This window comes from Cherax quadricarinatus, chromosome 17, assembly GCF_038502225.1.
Source record: "Cherax quadricarinatus isolate ZL_2023a chromosome 17, ASM3850222v1, whole genome shotgun sequence".
Lineage (NCBI taxonomy): Eukaryota > Metazoa > Arthropoda > Malacostraca > Decapoda > Parastacidae > Cherax > Cherax quadricarinatus.
In genome coordinates, this window is record NC_091308.1 from 42162124 (window position 1) to 42187582 (window position 25459).

A 25459-nucleotide genomic window follows, 5' to 3' on the forward strand; every position below is an offset into this window, starting at 1 on the left:
CCTGAAACTTCACGCTCGCTCCTCTGTTACTCCTGACCAATTTGAAAGAAGATTAGGCTAATATTTTCTCTAGGATTTGCTAGGCTAAGGAATGCGTTTTTTTCTTAGTGTTCACTGAAAATACAGTACCTTAAGTGAATCACATTTATATTATAATGATTGATAATATTTACTGAATAGCATGTTTATTTCTATCATTATTGTTGTCTATGTTCATTATGTTAATGAAAATATGCTTCAACTTTCGCTACTATAATATGCGATCTAGGTCCTGATTTTTGCACTACAGTGTAAATGGAACATCAGTCATACGTACTCTAGTCCATCATTAATCATTCATAATGAATGCCCTCACCACCACTGTTCCTACCCAATCAGCCAAGAGTATATACACTGGGAAGCATATTTTTTTCAAAGCATATACGCAGAAAGAATACTGTATTCCACATTTTATTGGTTGAAATATTCTTTGTGTACAGTTGAGTAGTGACTTTAATGACCTTCATAAAATCGACAGTCATTAAATTTGACAACCTAACTAGTCAATCACCTCAGGAAGGTGCACCCACAGCTGCATAACAAACAACTCTTCCTGCGCCCCATTAATTAAACACGAGCAACCTCCTGTGGCTAGGATGGTAACGCACTCGCCTCACAGTGAGGTTCGAGGTTCAATCCCCGACGTGGGTGGAAACGGTGGGCATGTTTCCTTGCATCTGCTGTCCCTGTTCACCTAGTAGTAAGTAGGCACATGGGTGTTAATCGATTGGTGTGGGTCGCATCCTGGGGGGACAGAATTAAAGGACCCCAGTCAAAATAAGACAGTGTTCGATGACACTCTAACTTCCATGAACCATCCTGGATGGCTAACCCTCCGGGTTAGAAATCCGAATAAATCTTATCACCCTATTCATTTAGCTAAAACATCTTTATCCGAATCCTGCACTGCGCCTCTAAAACACAATACACTAACAACATACTCTACGACTCCAACACCCGACACACTACCAACACTCACCTTGCCTCGAACACCCAACCCGTCTCCAATAATCACCACATCCACTGCGCCTAGTGCGTCATTTTTATTTTGTGTGCATCACATGCAACCACACATCCTGCATTCCATCAGTAATCAGTTGCAAGCCAGGTAACCTGGCTGGACTTGAAGAGCTGTATACATGCTTTGTTCAAGTCGTTGGTTCTGCATTCGCTGGTGTTTTCACTTTGTGTTTGAAAGCTTCGTCCTCCTTCACGAACGTATATCTTGTCACAGCCTCCGCAAGGGATTTTGTAAATCCCTGCATTAACTGGTTCATGGTTCTTAATTTTCGTTCTAGTCAGGTTTTTGATGGATGTGCTCTTTGCGATAACAACTCAAGTGTTGGCACGTGCGAACGCTTTTGAGATGTTCAGTATAACTTAGCCGTTGCTAAGGTATATAGCTTTATTTCAAGCGGCGTTAATACACGGAGAAATGATTTGAAAGCCTCGTTTCTTATAGTCCTTGATGAAAAGGAAGGATAATGGAGCTCGGTGAAGGTTTAATATATTCACACTCCTCGCCAAGAAACTCTGGGCTGCAGATGCGGTATGCTATAAGGAATACCTCGATGATGATACCTCGCTTGGTCTTGGCTGCCTGAGTGGAACTGAACCATATGAGATAGTTTTTGTTTATAGGCTTCTTGTAGAATTGGAATTTTTGGGTGTTTCCTACTTTATGAATGAGGACGTTGAGGAATGATGACCTGTCAGTGAATTCTTCTAGTATGAACTGGATGGTTGGTTCAAGTGTGTTGAGTCTTCTTTGTAGATTCTGCACGTCAAAACATTTTGGAGTTAGTATAAGGACGACGTCAACGTAAGCTAACCATGTACGTGGAAATGATGTTGGCTAAAGATTCATTTTTTGAGCGTTCTTTGTTCAAGTTTACCAAGACGGAACTGATGGGATAGCCCATGCCGTATACTAGTGTGCAAATAAATTGGGTGAGGAATAAATTTTGCGATATCCTATGTTATTTTTTAGTCTTCGGCTTAATGTAGTTTAGGTTCTTTTCAGAAACGTTTACTAATGACTTCTGGCAACCATTCGGCTTCAGTGTTACTCTGCGACTTCCGTCGGTGCTACAACAGCTGTTGTTCTGCAAACATGCTTCATGGATGAATGTTGGTTTTGCCCAATTTTTCCCTTCAATTCATGATTACTGCTGAAATATTTGATGGATATTACACCTAGGAATCATGCAAGTATAGTAGCTCGCAGAAAACTTGCTGATTTGAGTATCAGACAGGTCGCTGAAAATTTGAACGTAGCAGTCAACTGTTGGTCAGATTCTAAAAAGAGCTGACGACTCTGGTGATTGTGAAATGATGCATCGAGGAAGAATTGGAATAAAATGCAATACAGCACCACATGATGACAAGGTAAAATAAGAAATAGTGAGGGATTCCAAGAAAACCAGCAAAGATCTACAGAGAAATTTGACTTCAGCTGGCATAAATGTTTCTTCTTTAATAGTTCGATGAAGGCTCCGGTAAAGAAACAATTATTGACTGCTGCTATGAAGAAAAAGTGACTGTGGTGGATACTCAGTCATAAGGGATGCACGACAGATCAACGGGGAAAAGTTATGTTTTCATATGAGGCACATTTTGTAGTACATGGGTACAGATCAGTGGTAGTGAGACGGAGCAATGGACACATTTAACAATCGCCAAAACACCTACCTAAGAAAATGTTTTGGGGTAGTTTTACTGCTAAGACCCTGAATGGCTTGTTATTGAGGGAACAATGAACAATGACAAATACAAGGCAATCCTGTCAACTCATTTGCTTTTCATTGTAGATAGAGACTTTCCTGATGGAGAAAGCATTTTCCAGTAGAATCTTGATCTATGCGTCACTTCCAGAAAAAAATCTTCGAAGAGAGTAATGTGATTCCACTCGTATTGACATTTGGAGACCAGATGTGGAACGAGGGTGTTTTAAAGCTCGAATCTGTTCACTGAAGCAAACAGCTCTCATTTCCACATGTTCCTTACCAAGCAGAATTTGACTGCACTGGCCACGAGATACGCATGTTAGACTAGGGCATGACCATAACCTCTTCGTCTCCTATGAGAGAATCTGCGTTATGATATATCCATGTGTTTGTCCGAGGCAGCTTTTATTTCTTAAGATATGTCTCTAACCTAATAACTTTGCTAGCAGCATTTTACTCAATAACCCGTACCTTGGAGTCAAGAATTTACACTTTTTGATTCAGTTAAGTCGCCAAACCTGACATCTACGCCCTTAGACATTATGTCCGCAGAAATTTGACTGTAAATGAGAGGTTGGGGGCTCCAAGACCTAGACCGCGATCATGACAAATGAAATTGAACAGTGACCAGTAGACATGTAGTAAGTGTAGCCGGTGAGGCCACGCTGCATTAGAAGGTGGTTAGTGGCCAGATCTGTGTCTACTTAGTGAAACTCTAGTCGTACTTGACAATCTCCAGAAAGAACTGTGGAAAAGATAACACAAATACGTAACTCTCCTGTGTCCACAAGCGCTAGAAGCTCTCCTTGTTGTGAATACCCCACTAGTGGACTAAGCATTCTAAATTGGTCTGGAAACTCACGAGAATTTAAGGCCAATAACTAAACACAGGACATCGAGGCAGGACTGTTCAATTATGGAAACGCTAATGCTAATTGCTGCTGGTACCATGACGAAGAACTTATCAAAATGTGTTTAACAATGGTCGATTCTAAGCTAAAGCATGTAGCAGTAAGAGCAGTGTAGCCATATCTTTCGTTAAGTCAATTATCTTTCATACCATTGCCATGTATTTTTCAAATGAACATTAATTTTCCAAATAAATGTCTTATTTCAACGCTGTCCCAGTTAATATACACACTACTGTATGTTTGTAGCTCTTGCTGTTGAGAAAAACATATATATTTAATGCAGAATTCAATCAGGTCGACAAAATTTTTCGGAGGTAGTGGAAGATAAAGGTCCTGACTGACTTAGGCCGATGGTCAATGGGTATTGTAATAGGTACCATAGTGAAGAGGGAAGTGGCATCCAAACAATTTACATTCTCGTTTCAGACGTAGAGTTATGGTCACATGAGTCCTGTATATAAGAGGGTCTGATAGTTCCCACAAGACAGTAAATGTGTTTTGCGAAAAGTCCGACTAATTTGTGTGGTGGTTCATTCGAATCATTTTAAATTTCAATTTTAGTCAGTGTTAAATAGAATAAAAGCATCTTATTTATCAGTGAAGAATGAAACTTGTGACCAAGTTTTGGTCCGGCTAGGACCATTAACTAGTAACACAGAACCGCGAAGAGAATTGAGTCAAAACACACACACACACACACACACACACACACACACACACACATACACACACACAAACACACCTCAAAGGCAATGGGACCAGATAACATCTCCCCATGGGTATTGAGAGAGGGAGCAGAGGCGCTATGTGTACCCCTAACAACAATATTCAATACATCTATCGAAACAGGGAGATTGCCTGAGGCATGGAAGACAGCAAATGTAGTCCCAATCTTTAAAAAAGGAGACAGACATGAAGCATTAAACTACAGACCAGTGTCACTGACATGTATAGTATGCAAAATCATAGAGAAGATTATCAGGAGAAGAGTGGTGGAACACCTAGAAAGGAATGATCTCATCAACAGCAGCCAGCATGGTTTCAGGGACGGGAAATCCTGTGTCACAAACCTACTGGAGTTCTATGACATGGTGACAGCAGTAAGACAAGAGAGAGAGGGGTGGGTGGATTGCATTTTCTTGGACTGCAAGAAGGCGTTTGACACAGTTCCACACAAGAGATTGGTGCAAAAACTGGAGGACCAAGCAGGGATAACAGGGAAGGCACTACAATGGATCAGGGAATACTTGTCAGGAAGACAGCAGCGAGTCATGGTACGTGGCGAGGTGTCAGAGTGGGCACCTGTGACCAGCGGGGTCCCGCAGGGGTCAGTCCTAGGACCAGTGCTGTTTCTGGTATTTGTGAACGACATGACGGAAGGAATAGACTCTGAGGTGTCCCTGTTTGCAGATGACGTGAAGTTGATGAGAAGAATACACTCGATCGAAGACCAGGCAGAACTACAAAGGGATCTGGACAGGCTGCAGATCTGGTCCAGCAATTGGCTCCTGGAGTTCAATCTCACCAAGTGCAAAGTCATGAAGATTGGGGAAGGGCAAAGAAGGCCGCAGACGGAGTACAGTCTAGGGGGTCAGAGACTACAAACCTCACTCAAGGAAAAAGATCTTGGGGTGAGTATAACACCAGGCACATCTCCTGAAGCGCACATCAACCAAATAACTGCTGCAGCATATGGGCGCCTAGCAAACCTCAGAACAGCATTCCGACATCTTAATAAGGAATCGTTCAGGACCCTGTACACCGTATACGTTAGGCCCATATTGGAGTATGCGGCACCAGTTTGGAACCCACACCTAGCCAAGCACGTAAAGAAACTAGAGAAAGTGCAAAGGTTTGCAACAAGACTAGTCCCAGAGCTAAGAGGTATGTCCTACGAGGAGAGTTTAAGGGAAATCAACCTGACGACACTGGAGGACAGGAGAGATAGGGGGGATATGATAACGACATACAAAATACTGAGAGGAATTGACAAGGTGGACAAAGACAGGATGTTCCAGAGATTGGACACAGTAACAAGGGGACACAGTTGGAAGCTGAAGACACAGATGAATCACAGGGATGTTAGGAAGTATTTCTTCAGCCACAGAGTAGTCAGTAAGTGGAATAGTTTGGGAAGCGATGTAGTGGAGGCAGGATCCATACATAGCTTTAAGCAGAGGTATGATAAAGCTCATGGCTCAGGGAGAGTGACCTAGTAGCGATCAGTGAAGAGGCGGGGCCAGGAGCTCGGACTCGACCCCCGCAACCTCAACTAGGTGAGTACATACACACACACACAATCACACGCACGAACACACAGAGAGAGAGGGGTGGGTTGATTGCATTTTCTTGGACTGCAAGAAGGCTTTCGACAGAGTTCCTCACAAGAGATTAGTACAGAAGCTAGAGGAACAGGCACATATAACAGGAAGGGCACTGCAGTTTATCAGAGAATACCTAACAGGGAGGCAAGAACGAGTCATGGTCCGTGACGAAGTATCACAGTGGGCGCCGGTGACGAGCGGGGTCCCACAGGGGTCAGTCCTGGTACCAATGCTATTCTTGGTATACGTGAACGACATGACGGAAGGGATAGACTCAGAAGTGTCCCTGTTTGCAAATGATGTGAAGTTAATGAGGAGAATTAAATCAGACGCGGACCAGACAGGTCTACAAGGAGACCTGGACAGGCTAGATGCGTGGTCCAGCAACTGGTTCCTAGAATTTAGCCCCGCCAAATGCAGTCATGAAGATCGGAGAAAGGCAAAGAAGACCGTAGACAGAGCATAGGCTAGGAGGCCAAAGGCTGCAAACCTCACTCAAGGAGAAAGACCTAGGAGTGAGTATAATACCGAGTACATCGCCAGAAGCGCAAATTAACCAGAAAACTGCTGCGGCATATGGGCGCTTGGCAAACCTGAGAATAGCGTTCGGGTACCTCAGTAAGGAATCGTTCAAGACTTTATACACTGTGTACGTCAGGCCCATACTGGAGTACGCAGCACCAGTTTGAAACCCACACCTGGTCAAACATGTCAAGAAATTAGAGAAAGTGCAGAGGCCTGCAACAAGGGTAGTTCCAGAACTAAGGGGGTCAGGGAAGACATGATAACGACATACAAAATACTGCGTGGAATGGACAAGGTGGACCGAGACAGGATGTTCCAGAGATGGGACACACAAACAAGGGGGTCACAATAGGAAGCTGAAGACTCAGATGAGTCAAAGGGATGTTAGGAAGTATTTCTTCAGTCATAGAGTTGTTAGGAAGTGAAATAGTCTGGCAAGCTATGTAGTGGAGGCAGGAACTGCACATAGTTTTAAGACGAGGTATGATAAAGCTTATAGAGCAGGGAGAGGGAGTACCCAGTAGCGGTCAGTGAAGAAGCGGGGCCAGGAGCTGAGTGTCGACCCCTGCAACCACATTTAGGTGAGTACACAAACACACACATTATATATATATATATATATATATATATATATATATATATATATATATATATATATATATATATATATATATATATATATATATATATATATATATATTTCTTTCAACACATCGGCCGTATCCCACTGAGGCAGGGTGGCCCAAAAGGAGAAATGAAAGTTTCTCCTTGTACATTTAGTAATATATACAGGAGATGGGGGTTACTAGGCTCTTGCTCCCGGCATTTTAGTCGCCTCTTACAACACGCATGGCTTACGGAGGAAGAATTCTGTTCCACTTCCCCATGTCGTGCCGAATAGGCAGAACTTGCGATCTTGGCTTAAATAGCAACGCTCATCTTGCCATATAGGACAAGTGAAAATTTGTGTATGCAATAATTTCGCCAAAATCATTCTGAACGTAACGAAAAAAAAATATTTCACTGTGTTTAGTATTAAATTATTGTAAACAAATCTAAAATATATTTAGTTGGGTTAGGCTAAAATAAATTGTTCTTGTTATAACAAGGTTAGGTAAGTTTTCTAAGATTCTTTTGGTGCAAAATTATTTTTTTTTACATTAACATTAATGAAAAAAAAAATATATCTTTAAACGTATAAAGTAAAATTTCAGTAAGGACTTAATTTTAAATGAGTTCTTGCTAATTGACCAGTTTTATATATTCGGCACGACATATTTTTTTTATTATTATCACACTGGCCGATTCCCACCAAGGCAGGGTGGCCCGAAAAAGAAAACTTTCACCATCATTCACTCCATCACTATCTTGCCAGAAGGGTGCTTTACACTACAGTTTTTAAACTGCAACATTAACACCCCTCCTTCAGAGTGCAGGCACTGTACTTCCCATCTCCAGGACTCAAGTCCGGCCTGCCGGATTCCCTGAATCCCTTCATAAATGTTACTTTGCTCACACTCCAACAGCACGTCAAGTATTAAAAACCATTCGTCTCCATTCACTCCTATCAAACACGCTCACGCACGCCTGCTGGAAGTCCAAGCCCCTCGCACACAAAACCTCCTTTACCCCCTCCCTCCAACCTTTCCTAGGCCGACCCCTACCCCGCCTTCCTTCCACTACAGACTGATACACTCTTGAAGTCATTCTGTTTCGCTCCATTCTCTCTACATGTCCGAACCACCTCAACAACCCTTCCTCAGCCCTCTGGACAACAGTTTTGGTAATCCCGCACCTCCTCCTAACTTCCAAACTACGAATTCTCTGCATTATATTCACACCACACATTGCCCTCAGACATGACATCTCCACTGTTTCCAGCCTTCTCCTCGCTGCAACATTCATCACCCATGCTTCACACCCATATAAGAGTGTTGGTAAAACTATACTCTCATACATTCCCCTCTTTGCCTCCAAGGACAAAGTTCTTTGTCTCCACAGACTCCTAAGTGCACCACTCACCCTTTTCCCCTCATCAATTCTATGATTCACCTCATCCTTCATAGACCCATCCGCTGACACGTCCACTCCCAAATATCTGAATACATTCACTTCCTCCATACTCTCTCCCTCCAATCTGATATCCAATCTTTCATCACCTAATATTTTTGTTATCCTCATAACCTTACTCTTTCCTGTATTCACTTTTAATTTTCTTCTTTTGCACACCCTACCAAATTCATCCACCAATCTCTGCAACTTCTCTTCAGAATCTCCCAAGAGCACAGTGTCATCAGCAAAGAGCAACTGTGACAACTCCCACTTTGTGTGTGATTCTTTATCTTTTAACTCCACGCCTCTTGTCAAGACCCTCGCATTTACTTCTCTTACAACCCCATCTATAAATATATTAAACAACCACGGTGACATCACACATCCTTGTCTAAGGCGTACTTTTACTGGGAAATAATTTCCCTTTCCTATGTACTCTAACTTGAGCCTCACTATCCTCGTAAAAACTCTTCACTGCTTTCAGTAACCTACCTCCTACACCATACACCTGCGACATCTGCCACATTGCCCCCCTATCCACCCTGTCATACGCCTTTTCCAAATCCATAAATGCCACAAAGACCTCTTTAGCCTTATCTAAATACTGTTCACTTATATGTTTCACTGTAAACACCTGGTCCACACACCCCCTGCCTTTCCTAAAGCCTCCTTGTTCATCTGCTATCCTATTCTCAGTCTTACTTTTAATTCTTTCAATAGTACCTCCACCATACACTTTACCAGGTATACTCAACAGACTTATCCCCCTATAATTTTTGCACTCTCTTTTGTCCCCTTTGCCTTTATACAAAGGAACTATGCATGCTCTCTGCCAATCCCTAGGTACCTTACCCTCTTCCATACATTTATTAAATAATTGCACTAACCACTCCAAAACTATATCCCCACCTGCTTTTAACATTTCTATGTTTATCCCATCAATCCCGGCTGCCTTACCCCCTTTCATTTTACCTACTGCCTCACGAACTTCCCCCACACTCACAACTGGCACTTCCTCACTCCTACAAGATGTTATTCCTCCTTGCCCTATACACGAAATCACAGCTTCCCTATCTTCATCAACATTTAACAATTCCTCAAAATATTCCCTCCATCTTCCCAATACCTCTAACTCTCCATTTAATAACTCTCCTCTCCTATTTTTAACTGACAAATCCATTTGTTCTCTAGGCTTCCTTAACTTGTTAATCTCACTCCAAAGCTTTTTCTTATTTTCAACAAAATTTGTTGATAACATCTCACCCACTTTCTCATTTGCTCTCTTTTTACATTGCTTCACCACTCTCTTAACCTCTCTCTTTTTCTCCATATACTCTTCCCTCCTTGCATCACTTCTACTTTGTAAAAACTTCTCATATGCTAACTTTTTCTCCCTTACTACTCTCTTTACATCATCATTCCACCAATCGCTCCTCTTCCCTCCCGCACCCACTTTCCTGTAACCACAAACTTCTGCTGAACACTCTAACACTACATTTTTAAACCTACCCCATACCTCTTCGACCCCATTGCCTATGCTCTCATTAGCCCATCTATCCTCCAATAGCTGTTTATATCCTTCCCTAACTGCACGACATATATATATATATATATATATATATATATATATATATATATATATATATATATATATATATATATATATATATTTTTATAATATAGGGAAGTACATATATATATATATATATATATATATATATATATATATATATGTATATGTATATATACATATGTATATATATTTATATATATACATATGTATGTATATATATATACATATGTATATATGTATACATATGTATATATATATACATATGTATATATATATATATATACATATGTATATATATATATATATATATATATATATATATATATATATATATATATATACATATATATACATATGTATATATATATATATATATATATATATATATATATATATATATATATATATATATATATATATATATATACATACACGAGAGGGGGCGTGGCTGGGACTAGTGTTGTGGTAGAAGCAGTGATAGTAATGGTAGAGGTAGTAGTGGTAGTAGTAAAGTAGAAGCAGTGACATAGAAAGTAATAATGAGTGGTGGAAGTGAGATATAATAGACAGAGTGGAGTGTTAACCAGTCAATAGTAGTAGTAGCAGCAGTAGTAGTAGTAGTGGTAGTAGTAGAAGTAGTAGTAGTAGTGGAGGTAGTTTTACGAACAAGAGTAAACAGAAAAAAAGGAAAACTGAACAAGAGCTAATGACCCACGAGGGAAGGAAAACTACTGGGGAAAAACTCAGAGGAGAGAACTCACATAAACAGAAGTAAAGAAACGCAAAGAAAATATATGAAAGGAGACGATGTGAGGAAAGATGAAGATGAGATCAGGTCACGAGTGTTCAGAAGTTTACAACATTTGATAACATAATGAGAAAGGAAGGTGTTACGCCCGTGAACCAGACGCAATGTATATTCTGTATATATTTAATTATCATATAATTTTATATTGGAGATGTTTTCATTAGTAGCTAAAACGAAAGTATCTTGTTTATATTATTATTTGACCTAGCTTATGTAAGTACGTAGGAGGTGCGTAGATATCAGTGATGGAATTAGGACTGGATGTCTGCTCTTGTTAACCCTTTGCAAGCTTGTTTCAATCACTTGGGTAGCTGTGAGTCACGTGATCACACCCAATGTTGGGGCTGCTGGGTTTGCCTCGCGGAATTACCTCGTCGCCTCTCTTAGAACTCACATTGAGCACACATTCTCTCTCTCTCTCTCTGGACTCTGGTTTGTGTATAGTGCGTCTCCGTGGGCGAGACGAAACGTATTATTCGCAACTCTGTGTAACACTAGTTTTGTAAGGACTTGTTGCCGGTATAAGTCTAAGCAGAGTATCTCGGGGACATTAATAGATTTGAACTTATAGCCATATTAGTACTTAATTGTATACTTATATTATTTCATTATTCATATTATATATATATATATATATATATATATATATATATATATATATATATATATATATATATATATATATATATATATATATATATATATATATATATATATATATATATATATATATATATATATATATATATATATATATATATATATATATATATATATATATATATATATATATATATATATATATATATATTCAAGGAATTCGCGAGAGCATGCGAAATATACAAACACTGATCTCTGGCTGAAGGAGACTCGAACCTACGAACCTTAGGACAAGGTACACAGTGCTTTACCAATCTACCCACACTGGACCAGTCCACTGGGATATAGAGGAATATCAGGTTGATGAGTTTTAGGAAGACCATAGAAATAAGGTTTGTACTACCTTGACAAAACTCTCACAGACCGAAAAGTTGCCGCAGTAAGATTTATCATTAGCTACACTAGTAGCATTTTACCTAACATTCAAGGGGTCAACTTATAAAAGATGTTCAATACCGACAAATATGAGTAATACATACAGTACTACGCATCTTTAATGACCTAAAAGTTTATCTTTGCTGCTAGGCTTCATCAGTTAAATTCAGGAATAAGATAATCAGTCCCTTAGCTTGAAGGCTGAATATACCTCTAACTTCGTCTGTTGTCTTCAGAGTTGTTCTTCATTTCTGTATTTTGATTATAAAACCTTAAGCGCAGGTGTAACGTTACCATACCCCCGGCCGGGATTGAACCCGCGGTCATAGAGTCTCAAAACTCCATCCGCGACGGGCTGGAGTTTTGAGACTCTATGACCGCGGGTTCAATCCCGGCCGGGGTTTATTTGCAATCGTGTCATTACGATTTCTTGAGTCATGTAACGTTACGTCAGTAAAGATGCTTAGTGTTGTATGTGTTGCATGTGATACCCGGGATCACACATATGCACGGTGTTGTATGTGTCTTGCTCATGATACCCGGGATCACACATATACACGGTGTTGTATGTGTCTTGCTCATGATACCCGGGGTCACACATATACACGGTGTTGCATGTGTCTTGCTCATGATACCCGGGGTCACACATATACACGGTGTTGTATGTGTCTTGCTCATGATACCCGGGGTCACACATATACACGGTGTTGTATGTGTCTTGCTCATGATACCCGGGATCACACATATACACGGTGTTGTATGTGTCTTGCTCATGATACCCGGGATCACACATATACACGGTGTTGTATGTGTCTTGCTCATGATACCCGGGGTCACACATATACACGGTGTTGCATATGTCTTACTCATGATACCCGGGATCACACATATGCACGGTGTTGCATATGTCTTACTCATGATACCCGGGATCACACATATACACGGTGTTGTATGTGTCTTGCTCATGATACCCGGGATCACACATATACACGGTGTTGTATGTGTCTTGTTCATGATACCCGGGGTCACACATATACACGGTGTCGCATGTGTCTTGGTCATGATACCCGGGGTCACACATATACACGGTGTCGCATGTGTCTTGCTCATGATACTCGGGGTCACACATATACACGGTGTTGTATGTGTCTTGGTCATGATACCCGGGGTCACACATATACACGGTGTTGTATGTGTCTTGCTCATGATACTCGGGGTCACACATATGCACGATATCACATACATACACGGGATCCCTAACTAAACGTCACTATCATGTGCGATATTATAAACATACACGGCTTCACAAACATACACGGCATAGCAAACAAACGCACACATGATCACAAACAATCAAATGTTGGATCAGTAAACATACACAGGACAACAAACATTCACGGAATCTCAAACATACATACACTGATCATACATATACATGGAATCACAAACACCCAAGGGACCAGAAACATGCACAGGATAACAAACATACTCGGGAACACCAACATATCAGAGATCACAGACACACTTGCAAGTCCCACTGATTCAATGGTAGCTTTTTTTCCTTCATTATAGACGAATACTTCTGATTGGCTTTTAAATATTATTGAAGATGCTTCCTATAACTGAATTAGTTAAAAAAATCTTGGAATCTTGGAATTAAATCAGTTTCTAAAGACTGTTATAACTAGTGAATGCCTCTTCCGATCGGCTTCAAACCCTAAATATATTAATATTAAATGTGAACTATTTCTAGGTTATATATTCGCATATATACACACACATGCATATGATGGTGATTGCGGCAGTGGTAGCGTGGTGCTGAAGGCGGTAGTGATGGTGGTGGTAGTGGTGGTGGTGGTAGAGGTGGTGGTAGTGGTGGTGGTGGTGGTAGAGGTGGTGGTGGTGGTAGTAGTGGTGCTGGTGATGGTGGTGGTAATGGAGGTAGTTATGGTGGTGGTGACAATGGACACATGCATAAACATGTACATAAACATATACATATACATATACATGTACATAAACATAAACATATACATAAATATTATGTATACATGCATACATTGCATAATGTACATAATTACATACAAGTAAATATGCAAGAGTGTACATAAATACAAACATATGAACATACATAAATAGACCCATGCATTCATATACACAAAAAAATGCATTCCTCTTTACATATGTACACATTATGAATATGCAAGTATGGAAAAATATATGCATGCACGAATATGTGCAGTCGTACATCTGCACACTCATACAACATACATACAAATAAAAACATAACTCAAGAAAGAAGGAACAGTGCAGCAGGCCTATGGGCCCATGCGAGGCAGGTCAAATTCTCCTACCGGTTTAAGCCAATGCCTTAACCTAGCCAGGTCAGGTCACATTTACTTAAGGAAGGAGCACGATATCTGATCTAGTAGCACAAGCTAGTCAGGCCAAACTCATATCCACCCACACCCACTCATGTACTTATCTAACCCATTATTAAAACTGCACAACGTCTTAGCTTCTATGACGGTACTCGGAAGCTTGTTCCAGTTATCCACAACTCTATTACCAAACTAGTGCTTTCCTATATCCTTCCTGAATCTGAATTTTTCGAGCTTAAAGCCATTGCTGCGAGTCCTCTCTACGGAGATATTTTTAGCAAGCTATTTACATCATCTTTATTCTCTCCTGTTTTCCATTTAAACACCTCATTCATATCCCCCCTAATTCTACGCCTTCTAGAGAGTGCAGGTTCAGGGTCTTTCATTCTGTCCTCATATAGTAGATTTTTGATACATGGGATCAACTTTGTCATCTTCCTTCGTACGTTTCCCAGAGCATTTATATCCATTCTGTAATACGGTGACCAGAACTGTGCCACATAATCTAAATGAGGCCTAACCAAAGATATATAGAGTTGAAGAACAACCTGAGGACTTATATTATTTATACTTCTTGATATGAAGCCAAGGATTCTGTTAGCTTAATTGCGAGCACTTGTGCACTGTTGTCTTGGTTTCATATTACTACTAATCAGAACTCCTAAATCCTTTTCGCAATCAGTAAAATTAACATCTACATTATTTAGTTTATATGTGGCATGGTTATTTTCCTGTCCAACATTTAGAACTTTGCATTTGTCTATATTAAATTGCATCTGACAATTCTCATACTACTGCATCAGTCTATTTAAATCATCATAGAGTGCTCTAATGTCATCATTAGAATGAATTGGACGGCCTATTTTGGTGTCATCAACAAATTTGCTTATGTCGCTATTTATTCCCTCATCTATGTCATTTATGTAAATTGTGAACAACAATGGGCCCAGCACTGACCCCTGTGGAATAACGCTTGTGACGTGCTCCCATTCTGATTTCTCCCCATTTATGCAAACTCTCTGCTGCCTATTTGCCAACCATGTTCTGTGTGCCTTTAATTCCTCAATAGCATCTGATGTGGAATTCTATCGATAGCCTTACTGAAGTCCATATACACAATATCATATTCAATACCATGATCTACCTCCTCAAACACCTTAGTGAAAAAAGTTAGTAAATTCGCAAGACAGGAACGCCCCTTTGTAAAGCCGTGTTGAGATTCTTTAATCAATTTATGCCTTTCAAGATGGCTACGAATTGCTTGGGCAATTATTGATTCCATAAATTTTCCCACTTTGGAGATAAGGCTTATTGGTCTAAAGTTCGAAGATAAGGACCTGTCACCTGCCTTGTAAATAGGTATTACATATGCCATTTTCCACTTGTCTGGCAGTATGCCAGTTTGTAGTGATATGTTGAAAAGATTAGCCAAAGGTATGCTAAGTTCCTCTTTACATTCCTTCAACACCCTTGCAAACAGTCCATCAGAACCTGGGGATTTGTTAGGTTTTAATATCTTCATTTTTCTGAGGGCCATGTCACTAGTTATCCTAATCATACATAGTTTATTATCGTCCTGTTCTACGTAATTCATTATTTCTGGAATTTCGCTAATATCTTCCTAAGTAAAAACTTAGACGAAGTATGTGTTATAACGTTCACACATATCCTTATCACTGTCAGTGATCTGACCAGAGTTACTCTTAAGTGGGCCTATCCTGTCCCTAATCTTACTTCTGTATACCTGAAAGAACCCTTTTGGGTTAGTCTTTGAATCCCTTGCGATTTTAGCCTTATAATCTCTTTTTGCTTTTCTTATTCATTTTTTTTATTTCTCTCTTTAATTGAATAAATTGATTTCTTAACTGCCCATCCCCTCTTTTGGTACGCCTATTTATGCCTCTTCTTTGACAAATAAGATATTTTAATCTATTGTTTATGCATTGGGGATCATTTTTGTTTGATTTAATTTCCCTACTCGGAACAAAAGTTGTCTGAAAAACGTCACATTGGCAAACATCATCACCTACCCACCTACTTGACCCAAAGTCAGGTCATCTCAATTTAGCCGATCCAGGTAGTTTGTCAGCCCCTTAAAATCGGCCATGCAAAACTCTGAAACAGAGACTTGATTGCAGTTATCTGGGTAATTCCATATATTGAAACTAAGTGATTTATGATCGCTTTTCCCAAGCTCATCAATAACCTTAAGATTATTAATCAGTGATTCTTTGTTGGCAAGAACCAAGTCAAGCAGATTGTTTCCTCTATTTGGTTCTGTCATAAACTGTTTTAAAAAGCAATCCTGAACCGTATCAAGAAAGTCACTAGACTCAAGATTTCCTGTCACATTGTTCCAATCAGTTTGTCTAAAGTTAAAAATCTCTCATTAACACAACATTTTCATATCTAGATGCATTATGAATTTCGTCCCATGGCAGCTTACTGCGCTCCCTATCAAAGCTTGGGGGCCTATAAATCACACCCAAATTAATTTTTCGCTGTAGCCAAACAGATTCTTAGTCCGACGTTCTTAATCTTAAATCTTATCTAACACAATTTAAATTATCTCTGACACATCGCCACCCTACCACCCATCCTGTTGACCCTGTGGAATGGTTTATAAACCTGTATGTTGCATTCCCATGCATTCAAGTTGAACCAGGTCTCCTTTATGACAATAATATCTATATTACCTGCACTTGCAAGTAATCTTAGTTCATCTCTCTTATTTTTTAGACTTCTACTATTTGTATAGTAAACCTTAAGGGAGCTAGTCACTCGTTGCCCTCTACTACCTCTGTTTGCTGTTCACTTGATTTGCATTTACTAGCAACTTTATTTTGAAGATTGTCTTTTAAATATATCCCTGAGGTATCATGGTAACATCTGCTGTTTTCAACCCCAATACTGCAGCCTGATTGTTTCCCACAAACACCCATGCCTCTATAATCTGTTAGTTTAAAGACAATGACCTCCTCAATCGAATTGGCTAATGCAACCACTTCAACCCCAGAGAGATGAGCCCCATCCCCATATGCTCAAGTATATATATGCACATGTACATATATATATATATATATATATATATATATATATATATATATATATATATATATATATATATATATATATATATATATATATATATATATATATATATGCATATTCAAACGTACTTATACACACATATACATATATAGACTTGCGTGATAATCATCCAGGCAAAGCCTAGCCTACCTAACAATACAGGAATCACATGACGTGTCTATCTGACCTCGTCTCAGAATGTCACACTTGCATTTTTCAAGTCACTGTATGTCACTTGCAACACACACTTCCCTTCTATATTTACTGTTAATTTTAACCTCTGCGTGTTGGAAGTGATCAAGATCCCAGGACCGAAACGTTGTGTAATAAACATGTCGTAGTGTTTGTTCACGTGCTTTGTTAAACCAGTTTGTCGGTAATAATTACCAAGATTTATATCATACATATGCATAAGCATACATCTGAACACGTGTACATGCAAAAAATTACAAATACACTTAGTCAGACACAAGCACATAATTACATACACATGTGTACTGTATAAATATGCAAGTTCACGTATGTACAGAAATTCATAAGCATTAACATATACACTTGCATACATATAGGTATATATTTTTTGCTGCATGGAATTTTATGACCACCTTCCAGTGCTCCTTTCGCGTGCATCGAGGTACAGGAGCTTGGACTTATGGAGTACAGGGATACCTTCCTCGGATCACGCAGCCACCGAAATATATCTATGTAAACCCAGTTAAGCTTTGTAGTTCGCCCCTTGACGCCTGACACCTGAACTCAGCTCAGTGTATCCTGAGTTGCTCTCACTAACTGGCCAGACACAGGATAAACTAGACTTACCCCTTCTCTCACTCTTTCGCTAGGCCTACGGCCTAGGAATGGGGCTAGCACCACACAAGGTCACTGTGTACTCATTTCGCCAAAAACCTAAATCTCGCAACCACGCCTATTATTTCACAAACTACGCTACTGTACCAATGCATTACAACGCAATACCAAACTACCACAGAACCCTATACATTATGGTAGCAGTAGCAAAACGTATGTAATGCAGTGGGAAAAGCGGTGATCACATCAGCTGGTCTTACACCCAGGAAAGACAGAAGGGGAGAGAGAGAGAGAGAGCGAGCGACATTTAATTGCCCCATCCTATCATCATCCTACTCCCAGCTGGTTATAATGAAATCGTATCTGGAAGCCCCAGCATTAAGACACAGGTATATCCAGATCTGTGCCCAAACACACCTAATTTCCGTGAGGAAACTTCGTGGCTTTATCTTGGTCCTCTCAGCCTCTCATACGTTTCCTGGTCTTCCTTGATTCGCGTCGTGTGAAAAGTATGTATGGAAGCACCACACGATCGCCCAGCCTCCTACACCGCTTTCACTCTACGCTGTCCCTGTGAATTCCCATTGAGTTTCTGGCTAAACATGTGTATTCATCTGCGACGTACGTGCATGGTTTTCCTGAGTTTCCAAGCCACTCACTGCCACAGACCAAGCCCTTAGATGACTAAGCCTTGGGTTCACCTTGCCAAAGCACGTGTATCTTCCTGCACCAGCCTCTGTGTCATCTAAACCATCTATAGTCCCCTACTATGACTCTACAAGTTACATAAGTCAGAGGTGAGGTTTCGGTGTGTTATTGGCTCCCATGTGTTGTTGAGTGTGAGCTAAAGCCCCCACCAAACACGTGATAAGCACAGCCTAGCAGCTCCTGGCCCCGCACACACTACCCGCATTCTCACTCCTCAATGCTCCGTAATTCAACTATTTTTTGGTGCTAATATCTGCTCGTCAGTGACTCTGCGACGTCCTGTGTGGTCTTAGAAGTTTTCTAAGCCACACCCCACACCACGACGCGTCTCCACACCACGACGCCTCACAATACCACACCTCACCATATCGCGACGCCTCACCACACCACGACGCTTCACCACACCACGACGCCTCACCACACCACGACGCCTTATCACACCACGACGCCACACCACACCGACTGTTCTCTGCCGTCTGCAACGATCCTTCTCACTCACTGGTCAGATTCAGGACAAGCCAGACTTCCCACTTATCTCACTCTCTCCCTAGGCTTTGGCATAGGGCTAGCAACAACCAAACTCGCTGTGAACCCATTGCCCAAATAAACCTAAGGCTCACAACCACACCTCTAATTCACAAATATCCAGCACATAGGAAAATGAAACTTATGACTTGGACCATTAACTAATTACACAGAAGCAGGAAGGGAAGGGAGCCAATAAATTGTTCCAATCACTGTATTGTGCCTTTTTATTCTTTATGGACACCTATCATTTTACCAACTAGCTACTAGTTTATCTAACAACAGTAATGCAACAATAACACAGCAGTCCCATTACACTTCAAGTATGTGTGGTGTGATGGAGGTTTAGTTGGGTTATAGTGTGGATGAGTTGTAGTGATAACGTGTTTGTGATGTTTGATTGCAACGTGATTGTGACGTAGATGTGGATTTTCCTAGTGAGATTGTTGTGGTTGTGATGTTTATATAAGGTTTCACTCGTAAGAGCCCCAGTCTTATTTGTATATTGTAGACAGCCTGTCCTGTCTGCACAGACAGTCTCTGCAGTCTGCCAGCTTAGTTCATATTTCGCGGCACTAAGGTGCTGCCCTCTAGCCAGCCCAAAGTCAGTGGGACGCTGGTCCCACTCGGTCACTCAGAGGCCTAGCAGCAAGACACAAGGCCTACTAGCTCTCTTCCTCGTGGGCATGGCCCTACCGTGCCATGGGCACAACACACAAGCCTGTGTACCCACCACGACATTATAAATAAAGTAAAGAAGCCTCCGAAGACGTTTATCATTGAACCCCGCCCTGCAAGAGCTCACCAAATAATCTCGTTATAAATGGTGGGAAGCGGTGGTCGCAGGAGTTGTGTTTGCCCGGAGAGAGGAAGGAAATAGGATGAAGTCATCTTCACTTCATCACCCCATGCAAGAAGCATCTGTCTCTCATCGATTTATCCTGATGTCGTGTCTGCACGTTTCAGCATCCAGACACAGGTACAAGCAGGATCCAGCCGAAATTTGCCGAATTTCTTCGAGAATTGTAAATGGTGTCCCAGTGACCCCACACTACAGCGTCCCACGCTGTTTCTCAAGTCACGTGTTCAGCGTCACTTGCATGTTCTGCTGTTGTTGTTCAGCTCAGCACAGCTATTTCAGCAAGCCAGAGGTGAGTTTTGTGGTGATTTCTGCGTCCAGTGTGAGTTTCTCCACGTGTTTGTGGAGAGAAGATGAAGTGGCCGTTCCTTGCCTCGCCCACGCTCGCCCTGCTATGCACTCATACCTCACCAGCCTACCATACACCACCATGCCATCACTCCCTCTGCTGTGTTTTCTGCTGTTTTCCATGTGAATTCATTGCCAGAGCTGTGCATCTGAGTGCCCGAGGCCACTCGAAGCCACGTGGATCAACAAGCCACGTGGATCAGCTAGCCACGTGGATCATCAAGCCATGTGGATCAGCAAGCCATGTGGATCAGCAAGCCATGTGGATCAGCATGCTCCGTGGATCACGACGCAACGTGAATCCCACACCACGTGGACCTACGAGCCACGTGAGTTGCCAGAAGTCCCAGGCTACATGCTGTGGTCTGCTGCCCGCATCACATTGACGTCACCGATGCTGCTGCCCATCTTCATGACATCACAATGTCTGCCTGATGTCACCTTGAGACGTCTGCTGACGTCACCTCGAGATGTCTGCTGACATCACAGTGCTACTGACGTCACCTCGCGACGTCACGCCTGACATCACATGATGTCACATCGAGTGTTTCAGTAATGATGTCAATATTGTCGAGAAGATTGAGAGAAGATAATTGTTGTGTGTTAATTAATTCCTTTCAGTCAGTGTTCTCACATGTTAGTGTATAGCTTAGTGTCAATTTTGTGCACAGAAAAGCATCTTTTTGCTAATTTAAGCCATGTTGTACCACATGTACCGCGGGTGTGTGTAAAGTTTTTCGTGTGTCCAGTGTGGTCTGCATCCAGACCGCTGAGTATCACTGTGTTGTCACCTGGTGTGACCAGCGTGTTTGACAGCTGATATTACTCAGCCCCGAGCGACCGAGCCCTTTGTAGAGAAAGTTCTTATGCTCGTCGCTCGTGATGTCCTGCAGAATCGTACCTGCTACGATTCTCATCGAGATTTGTTTCACTTCACCTCCAGACCTTCAGAGTGCAGTTATATGTAGAGAAACAAGTCTGGGGACGCTTAGACTAACCTCTGCTATAACTCCAACTGCCGAGAGAATGACACTCGTCAAGCCGCAGTTAGCCCTGTTGGCAGGCGCTGTGTCAGCCTCCTGTCACAAGCTTCAGTGAGCAGCCTGCACAAAGATGATGTCACTTTGACTGCTAGCTCGCTCTCTGCAGTCTGGTGTATGATGTTACGCCTCCCAGATGTTTCGCCCAGTCGTCTCTGCCACGACTCGCTCCACGACTCGCTCCACGCTCGCCGGCAGTGACAGCCAAACGACAGTACCAGTCGAGAAGTGTCCTCCTGAGTCGCTTGCCAGAAGAAGTCCTTCCCAGTTGCCAGTTTTGTTGACGCCTCACTCGAGGGCACCAGCATGTCGCACCCCAGGTTGAGTGAAAACCTGCAGCGACTCCTACGATGTCTGCTTCACCATTCTAGAGGACACCGTACCCCGTTACTTCACAGCTCAGCCGCAGAGATGTCTCCTGTGTTGCAGTATCTGTCCAGACACAGGAAGGCGTGCAGTGATGCCCTTCGACGCTCACTGCCTTTGACCACGATGTTTAGCACACCCAACATGTTTTTTTCTTCCCTCCCTGTAGGAAGTTTTTTCTTCCATGTCGATATGTATATACATGTTTTTTATTTTGTGTTCTGTGCCCTGTTCCTACGAGAGAGAGACCGAGTTTTTTTTTTACCACCAGTATTGTCGCGTCGGGATGAAGCAAGGAAGGTGGCCGAGCATATGTAGACAGCCTGTTCTGTCTGCACAGACAGTCTATGCTGTCTGTCAGCTTAGATCATATTTTGCGACACTAAGGTGCTGCCCTCTAGCCAGCCCAAGTCAGTGGGACGCTGGTCCCACTCGCTCACTCACTCAGAGGCCTAGCAGCAAAACACAAGGCCTACTAGCTCTCTCCCTCGTGGGCATGGCCCTACCGGGCCATGGGCACAACACACAAGCCTGTGTACCCACCACGACATTACAAATAAAGTAAAGAAGCCTCCGAAGACGTTTATCATTGAACCCCGCTCTGCAAGAGCTCACCAAATAATCTCGTTATAATATTATGTCTGTAGTAAACGATAACGCGGGGCCTCATATACGTACGAGGCCCCGAATTATCGTTTACTACAGGCAAGATATGCAAACAAGATGGTTGCAACTATGGGAGTACCAACTAAGAGCCTCCTACGAGTGAAACACCGTGTATAATTTGATTGTGCTTAGAAAGTGGTTATGGCTGGGACATGGCTAATTCAGCTATGGTCTTATTATTGTAACTGTGATTACATATTGGCCGACCATTGCCTTACTCAGTATCTCTCTCATTCCTGCAGTATTCTACTACAATTTCGGCATGAGGGACTACGGAGAGCCAACGCAGGGCGCTCTGCTTGACATGGTTAAGGTGATGGCTTTCGCTCTCTCTGAGGGCAAGGTCGCCGTCCACTGTCATGCAGGTCAGTATACAACTTACACATTACTACAAGATTCACAGAGCCATTTTCATAACGTTTCCAGAAGTTTCTATAATATATTATTTTTCTAAGCTTAAACAGAGTAAGTGAAGTTAGATTGGGTTAGATTAGGTTGTATTAGGTTAGTCTAGACTACGTTAGGTTAGGTAAAAAGGATACAGATGCAACTAATGTGACATTTTTATTGTTGCAACGATTCACTTTCCAGGAAGTTTATCAAACCAAAACAAACAATGTAGGGTACAGGTTCAGGTAGGGCTGCCGGGACGGGTCCTGGCCCGGGTCTTCTCCATGTGGTGACGCGGCAGTGGCTCCTGAAGGAGTGTCGGAGTTTGTACAAGTGATCCGTTTACAGCCTTATGGGAGGGGCACGGTGAGCATTCTTGTTAAGTGGTGTGCCCCTTACAGCCCTATGAGAAGGACACAGTGAGTTTTCTTCGGCACAAGTGGTGTAGGATTTAGTTACAAACGTCATTGACGCTCTTTAGCTGGGGTACAGCACGTCTTGGGTTAAAGTGTTGTCAATGCTGGTATTCTCGCTGTTATGAGGCGTTCGAATCTCAAAAGCTCTGCTCCGTTTGAGCCATTCTTGGTACTCAGGCCACAGCCCGAGTGCCGGAGTCACTCAGGAGATTCTCTGTAGGTGTGTTGACCCCTCAAGGAAGGTTACTTGACTCTGGTGAGAAGCTCTTGATCTAGGGAATTGTATTTGTGCTCCAGTTCCCTGAATTAAACCTGAATACCTTCCACTTACACCCCCACAGGCGCTGTATAATCCTACGGGTTTAGCACTTCCTATTAATTATAATAATAATGTAGGTGTGTTGAACACCTGACGTCGACGTATACATCGTCAGCCACCGCAAAGGATTGTGTAACCACCTGCATGACCGGTTCAAGGTGTTTCACTTTGGTCCGGATCAAGTCGTTGATGGCTGTACTGGTTGTGATGGCGGCTGTAGTGTTGGTTTGTGCAAGTACTTTGGAGACGTTCAAGGCAAAGTGGTTGTTGGGAAGGATTATGACTTCAAAGTGTTGTTAATACGTGGTGAATTGATGATTTGGAGGATTAGGATAAGTTAGCTTAGGTTAGTGTATGCTAGATTGGGTTACATGATCGTATAAAAGCGCCTATTTAACCACATATAAGAAAATAACGCAGTGACTAACCGTAACTAGAAACACTGAAGTTTGCAAGACTGTCGGTCACTGGTTGAGCCAGAATGGGTTGAAGTATATTCACTCAGACACGAACCCAAGTTGGCAGCCACTAACACAGTTCGGTATTTCCTCCCCGTCTCTCTGTTCATGCACAGGGCACCATCCACTTACACGCAGGTTAGTATTTTATCCCCATCCCTTTGTTCACACACACTATTCGCAGCTCATTGACGTGCGTGTCAGTGGGTAGCGACCACACCCGGGTCTCTACCCACTGACACGCAGGTCAATTTCTCAAGCTGTGACCCCGAGTTCTTATCCAGGTCGACGCCCGCTAAGCTGTCGATGTTGAAGGTACTGTTGATATTCACGTCCAACATTCGCGACTCTGTCACAGACAGAGTCGCGAATATTGGACGGAGGACCAAGGCTTCTCTATTCCTTGCTCTGAGTGACTCACACGTCTTTGAAACTTAATAAAGGAAATAAACAGATTTTTTTCCTGTCGAGGTTTAAAATATTCGTGACAACGTGGTCAGCTGTCGTGGCAAATGCACGACACGTCGAAGGAATACTTATTCGTCGGACTGTTTACTCAGACCTCAACTATTGTACTCAATAGTCGATATCGTAAACAGACGCTGTGAAACTTTGTAATGACGTCAGACTTTTAACTGAGAAACAAAAAAATGATTGAAAATGTCTTGCCCCTGACTTGGAGAAAGACAGACTAGAAAAAAGAATGTTGTTATTAAACTTTATGTGAAGCATTAATTCCGTGTTTCATTCAGCACAAAGTGAACTGGAGGCTCGATCCTCCGTCCGCTAAGTGTGTGGCAGACACGCCACCTAGAATAACCCATTTAGGTATACTGAGGGATGACTCGAGGAACAGTGGACGGAGGGATGGCGGGTGAGAAAGATGTGTTCGACTACTCGATTTGCTACTGAATATCGAAACGTTGAGTTAATATTCAGTGTTTACAAATCTAGGGGCACTGCACCGTTCACAAGGCCTACCAAACATGCACTGCACCGTTCACAAGGCCTACCAAACATGCACTGCACCGTTCACAAGGCCCCACTGACATGTGCTGCAACGTTCGCAAGGCCCCACTGACATGTGCTGCAA

At 42.0% G+C, this 25459-nt stretch overlaps 1 protein-coding gene across 1 annotated transcript in view; it reads left to right on the plus strand.

Annotated features, from left to right (window-relative positions):
• Window positions 1-25459, plus strand: part of LOC128686290 (protein tyrosine phosphatase domain-containing protein 1-like) — a 494075-nt gene that overhangs the window by 331423 nt on the left and 137193 nt on the right. The window contains exon 6 of the mRNA XM_070085962.1: window positions 23026-23148. Coding sequence (XP_069942063.1) covers window positions 23026-23148 — 123 coding nt within the window. The remainder of the gene's footprint in view (window positions 1-23025; window positions 23149-25459) is intronic.